Source organism: Rhinichthys klamathensis, unplaced genomic scaffold, assembly GCF_029890125.1.
Source record: "Rhinichthys klamathensis goyatoka isolate OS25496 unplaced genomic scaffold, OSU_Roscu_1.1 h1tg000320l_1, whole genome shotgun sequence".
Lineage (NCBI taxonomy): Eukaryota > Metazoa > Chordata > Actinopteri > Cypriniformes > Leuciscidae > Rhinichthys > Rhinichthys klamathensis.
In genome coordinates, this window is record NW_026606836.1 from 821,517 (window position 1) to 827,116 (window position 5,600).

Here is a 5,600-nt window from a genome sequence, read left to right on the forward strand (position 1 = left end):
ATGATGTTACAAACTCTGTATCTTTATAACAAGGATAAGTAAATAATGACCAAATTTGCATTTTTGTCTAAACTATTTCTTTACCAGAAGCAAAAGGCTTTCGTACCCTCATAAGAGAACTGCGGTTGACTATAGTGTGACTGACGTGTGCCTTGTGCTCCCAGTGCTATGAACAGACCCCACTCGATATTTCGACAGCACGCCTCTTCCCAACATGCCTTTCTTAAAGAGAGAAATCAGGAGCTGGTTGCGGAATTTCTTCCCAATGAAGGCGTACAAGATGGGGTTTATCGCACAGTGTCCGAAAGCTATGGCCTGCGTGACATACAAGGCCACGTCTAAGTCGTCCCTCAGCTTGCACGTTTCCGTCACTCGGCCGGCTCGCATCAGGTTGTCTAAGAGCTCTGTGATGTTATTGGGCAACCAGCAGACGATAAAAGCCAGAACGACGCTCAAGATGACCCGCATGGCCTTCTGCTTTTGGCTGTTGCGCGAGCGGCAGAGCGTGCACACGGTGAAACCGTAGCAGAACACCATCACGGCAAGCGGGAGGAAGAATCCCAAAGTGTGGTGGAGAATCCGTAGGCTCAACCTCCAGTTGTCCATACTTTCCGCCGTCAAATTGTCATGACAAGTGTAGTACTCAGTGCCATCGAGCGTGAAAGCATCGCGATTCAACATAACGGGAATGGACAAGAGAATGGCGCACAGCCACACCAACGCACACACTATGCCAACCAGATGGCGTTTTTGGTTGAGGAATTGGGTTGCTTTCACGATGGCCAGGTAGCGATCAACACTAATGCATGCCAGCAGGAAGACGCAGCAGTAAAATGTGGCTTCCTGTATGCCTGATAGCAGTTTGCACATAACCGTGCCAAACACCCAGTGGCCGGCGTGAAGGTATGCGCCCCAGAACGGGAGGGTCAAAGAAAAGAGCAGGTCGGCTATGGCCAGGTGCATCAGGTAAACGTCAGTAGACGTCCTGCGGTTCTCCATGCAAAACACCACGAATATCACCACAGTGTTGCCCAGCAAGCTCAGGCAGAAGACGACGATGTAGACTACGACCAAAGCCGTGCTGTTCAGATGCTGAAAGTTGTCCGGGCAGGGAGTCATAAAAAAAGGGTACATGTAATCTGTAGTATTTTCCATGTTTAAGAAGTTTGGCTGCCAACTGCAGGGGACAAAAAGTTTATTAGGACCAGCATTTTCAGATTGAGAAGTGTACAAAATATGATTCACTACCAATCAAAAGTTATAATGGTATTAAAAGATACAGTGAATCACTGTATGTTATTTATTAAATGTAAACTATTTATTGTGACTGGTGTAAACTATGGCATATCCCAGCAGGGAATTGCGTAATTTCACCGTCTAGGTTACTGTAACTATATAGTCCGGCTATGATTAAGCCACTTCTAGCCAAAATAACCTTGAATTTGGTTACACGTCGTTTTTGCCAAAATAACTTGCGAGATGTATGATATTCCATCATGTAAGCAAAGTAAACAGTGATTACAAGGTGTTTGGTTTCATTTCTCCACTCATTTCATATCTTTGTTATCTAACTGATCACTAGTCTATTCTTGGGCCATGGTTTAGACATCTATTAAGTTTTCACTGACAGCCCACATTTGGCCTTGTTTTAGCCTATGTCTGGACTGTGTTTCTTTTAAACGCAAAATTGCTTACTGTGTAGTTTTCTAGCCGAATTAAGCTTGTTAATGTACTAGTATTATTGAACTAACCCGAATCAACACTAAACTGACTTGAGCTGAATATAGAGGTGCTGTGAAATGCTTCAAATGAACAGATTATACATTTGGCGCGAAGAGTAGCAGTTCAGCAGGCTCTGATGCCTCTAGCACCCCCTGACTAGCTGATATGCTGTCTTGATAGTTTTATAATGTTGTGTGTCTTAATGTTCTTCTGTTTGTTTCCCTTTGGTTTTACAAATATGACCTAATATACTGTATGTTGTGTTACTTAAAATAAATGTTTAAAAAATAGCATTTATTTTTGTATTGTGTTATATTGTTATGCTATAAGTGGTGTTAAAAAAATTCTGCACAATAATGGGCCAATGTGTTTTGATTTGGGATGTGGTGGGCTGCTGTGGGCCAGAAAGTCCAGGGCCACTTTTTGGTCCCAGTCCGCCCCTGCTGAATAATGACACTATTATGTTATGTAGAGCTGCTTTATAGTTGAATTGAGTTTGCTTCATAACTAACGGACTTTGCAGTAATCACACAGTTATTGAATTAAACTGAGCTGAATACTCCCACGATAGACCTTTTTCAAAGCAGCGCTATCTTTTATTTTGAACGAGAATGAAAGCAAAGCTGTGAGGGATAGACATACATTTCACACTTCAATGTCAATGTCTATTGTCTTTTAGACCTGCTTTACAACTGAAATTGTCAAATTTCATTATTAAAGATATTTTCAACATTAACTGTTATGTTCTTGTTGGTAACGCTTTAGATTACAGCCCGGAAAGTACTGGGTAATTAAAGCAATTTTACAGCGTAACCTTCGGTAATTATAGTGTACCTATAACGTACTTACAATATAAGTATAAGGGAACAATATTTTAAGTTTGGGGAATAAAGGGGTAACAACCAGGAGAATTAAAAAAGTATTAATATTGCGAGTATTATAGAACTAAGGGGTACTTATTCTACTATTATGATGCAGCAATCTTACATTTGTGATCGATTTAGCTAGAACATACACTGCGTACCTTATTGAAATAATGGTGAACCAGTACATACTGTATAGGCTTTATAAATAGATATAATAGATAATTACCCTGTAATTTTTAAAATGTAATCTTTTTAACAAAAGTGCACTGAAAACGAAAACTATTGCAACTTTTGCTTAAATATTGGGGAAAGATACTCTTTGTTTCATGTAGCTTGTTACCCCCTTGTTCCATGTAGTTACAGGGTAAGTGTGACATTGCGGGCTGTAAATTAAAGTGGTGCTTGTTACCCTCTTGTTCCATGTAGTTACAGGGTAAGTACAATAAAAATGCATACACAATCTTATATCACTGACTCGGAAACCTTTATTTATTATACAAGCACCACTTACCCTGTAACCACATGAAACAAAATATATTTCCCAGTATTTAGAAAAATTGCAATAGTCTTAGCTTTTCTTGCCTTGAAACATGTTAGCCCAAACTTAAACATCTGCACTTTTGCTATAAAAAATAAATAAAATAAAAGTATAAATGCATAGATATGTACCCTGTCATTTTAAAAAAGCCTATACAGTTTGTAATGCTTTGGTACACAATTATTACAAAAAGGTATGCAGTGTATGTTCTCGCTAAATTGCTCCCAAATGTAAGATTGTTGTATCATATAGTAGAATAAGTACCCCTTAGTTCTATAATACTTACAGTATAAATATATTTTTAATTCTCCTGGTTGTTACCCCTTTATTCCCCAAACTTACATATTGTTCCCTTATACTTACATGCAAGTACTTTATAGGTACACTATAATTACCGAAAGTTACTCTGTAAATTCCTCTTAATTACACAGTACTTTCCGGGCTGTAATCTAAAGCGTTACCTTCTTGTTTCTTAAGCTGCTTTGAAACAATCTGTATTATATAAAGCGCAATATAAATACATTTTGACTTGACTAATTATTCTTATAATAAGGAGGAGTAGGTATGTCTAAACTTTTGAAATGCATAAATCTAAAAGTATACTTTTTTTATGTGTCATACTGACACATCCATTAATCTTTAACCCAATTAAAAGCTGAACAAACACAGACTATTTTTACTGTACATTATGTGTGAATCACTGTATGTTATTTATTAAATGTATAAATCTAAAAGTATACTTCAACAGTTTAAAGGGAATATTTCACAGTAAGTCATACTGACACATCCATTAATCTTTAACCCAATTAAAAGTACATTTTGTATTTTCTTACCGTTTTATCTTCTGTGATTTTACTGAGATTTTCAAGGCTGACAATCTTGGGTTTAGGGATCATTCATTGGAAATTCTCAGATACTGACTGATTTCTCACAGTTTTCTGAGAATGAGTTTGAAAACAACTGATTATTACTGCCACGTCCCTTTCCTTCCTGCATGAATAATCAAAAAAAAAAATTGAGCAGAGATATTATCACTACCACGGTTTCACAAGAAAGACAACAAAAAACAGCTTAAAAACTGTTCATGTATTAGCGATTAGTGATACACAGTAGGTCATGTTGACTCTGGCTTGCTTTTGTGTGATATTAAAAAAACACACAATACACAAATACTAATACACTGGTACATATGTGTCCATAGCCATTAAAGCGCTAATAGTATTTTCAAGTAGTGACCGCGACTCTCTGGCAGCTCTGCCCATCTCATTGGTTCAAATTCACACACAGCTGTATTGGTTTCAGACTTAACTGCACTTCAGGTTAGGAATTAACAATAAAAAAGAGCTTTAAAATTATACAACCCCCTGTGTGTTGTACCAAATACTTTAGATATACAAAGAAGTTTTTTTTATCGCTTATTTTTAAAATGGTAAATGGACTGCATTTATATAGCGCTTTCACAGACCCAATGGCCACCAAAGCGCTTTACAATTTGCCTCACATTCACCCATTCACTCACTCATTCAAACACCGACGGCGGTGTCAGCCATGCAAGGCGCCATCCAGCTCGTCGGGAGCAGCTGGGGTTAGGTGTCTTGCTCATGGACACCTCGACACTTGGTCAGGTGGAACCGAGGATTGAACCACCAACCTTCCGGTTTGTAGACAACCAACATGAACCACTGAGCCACATTTACATGTTTACCAACTGAAAATTGGTCTATAGAAACAGCAGTAAAATATGATAAAAATCGCTGAAAAAGTTTGATGACTTTGCCCCAAAATAAGGTTTAAAACGCCTTTTCCCCACAGGTTATACTTTTACTACGCATGCGCAAGGGTTCTCTCCCTCGGTCGTGCGCGCGCTACACAGTTTGAAGCACAGTGTGTGTGAGCTCTTGCTCGCTCGCTCTAGATTCGGGGAGATTTGAACTAATTTGCGGGCATCAGGGAGCCGCTACCAATCTGCGGGAGACTTCTGATGTCTGATATTACACAACTCACACATACACTGCATATCAAATCTGCCGCCTTTTCAAACAGTAACGTATTTTGCGCTGTCGCAAACCTCAACTGTGCGCATGCGTCAGTGGAACCAGACGATAGGGTTAAATGTTTCCCGGCTTGACTGTTAAAAGCAGACGGTTGGCTTTCCAGCGGGAGGGGCGGGGCATGTGCATACAACCGCCATCTTTGGCGTTACGGGTTTTCCCTATATAGTTGTATTAAGGATTGATGAAGTGGCATGTCTCTATATAAATAGTCTCTGCCTTAATGCTCTGGCAGGGGCATAAAGGTACAGCATATCCGAAAGATAAAGTGGCGCAGTATTAGTTAAACATTTAAAAACTATTAGTACAATTTTAAACTGCACTCTAAAAGATACAGGCAGCCAGTGTAGTGAGGCCAGCACAGGGGTAATTTGGTCCCTTTTTCTTTTCCCTGTCAGAAACCGAGCAGCCGCATTCTGCACC

At 39.2% G+C, this 5,600-nt stretch overlaps 1 protein-coding gene across 1 annotated transcript; it reads right to left on the reverse strand.

The window, feature by feature from the left end:
- cxcr2 (chemokine (C-X-C motif) receptor 2) lies at positions 1 to 4,044 on the reverse strand. Its single transcript, XM_056271481.1, has 2 exons — positions 3,960 to 4,044; positions 1 to 1,177 (listed from the first exon to the last, which is right to left on the reverse strand). The coding sequence occupies exon 2, from the start codon at positions 1,153 to 1,155 to the stop codon at positions 130 to 132; it is 1,026 nt and encodes a 341-aa protein (XP_056127456.1). The 5' UTR covers positions 1,156 to 1,177; positions 3,960 to 4,044; the 3' UTR covers positions 1 to 129.
- Positions 4,045 to 5,600: the final 1,556 nt, after the last annotated feature.

Excerpts from the sequence above, each read along its gene's own strand:
- cxcr2 (XM_056271481.1), bottom strand. The coding sequence starts at position 1,155 with ATGGAAAATACTACAGATTACATGTACCCTTTTTTTATGACTCCCTGC.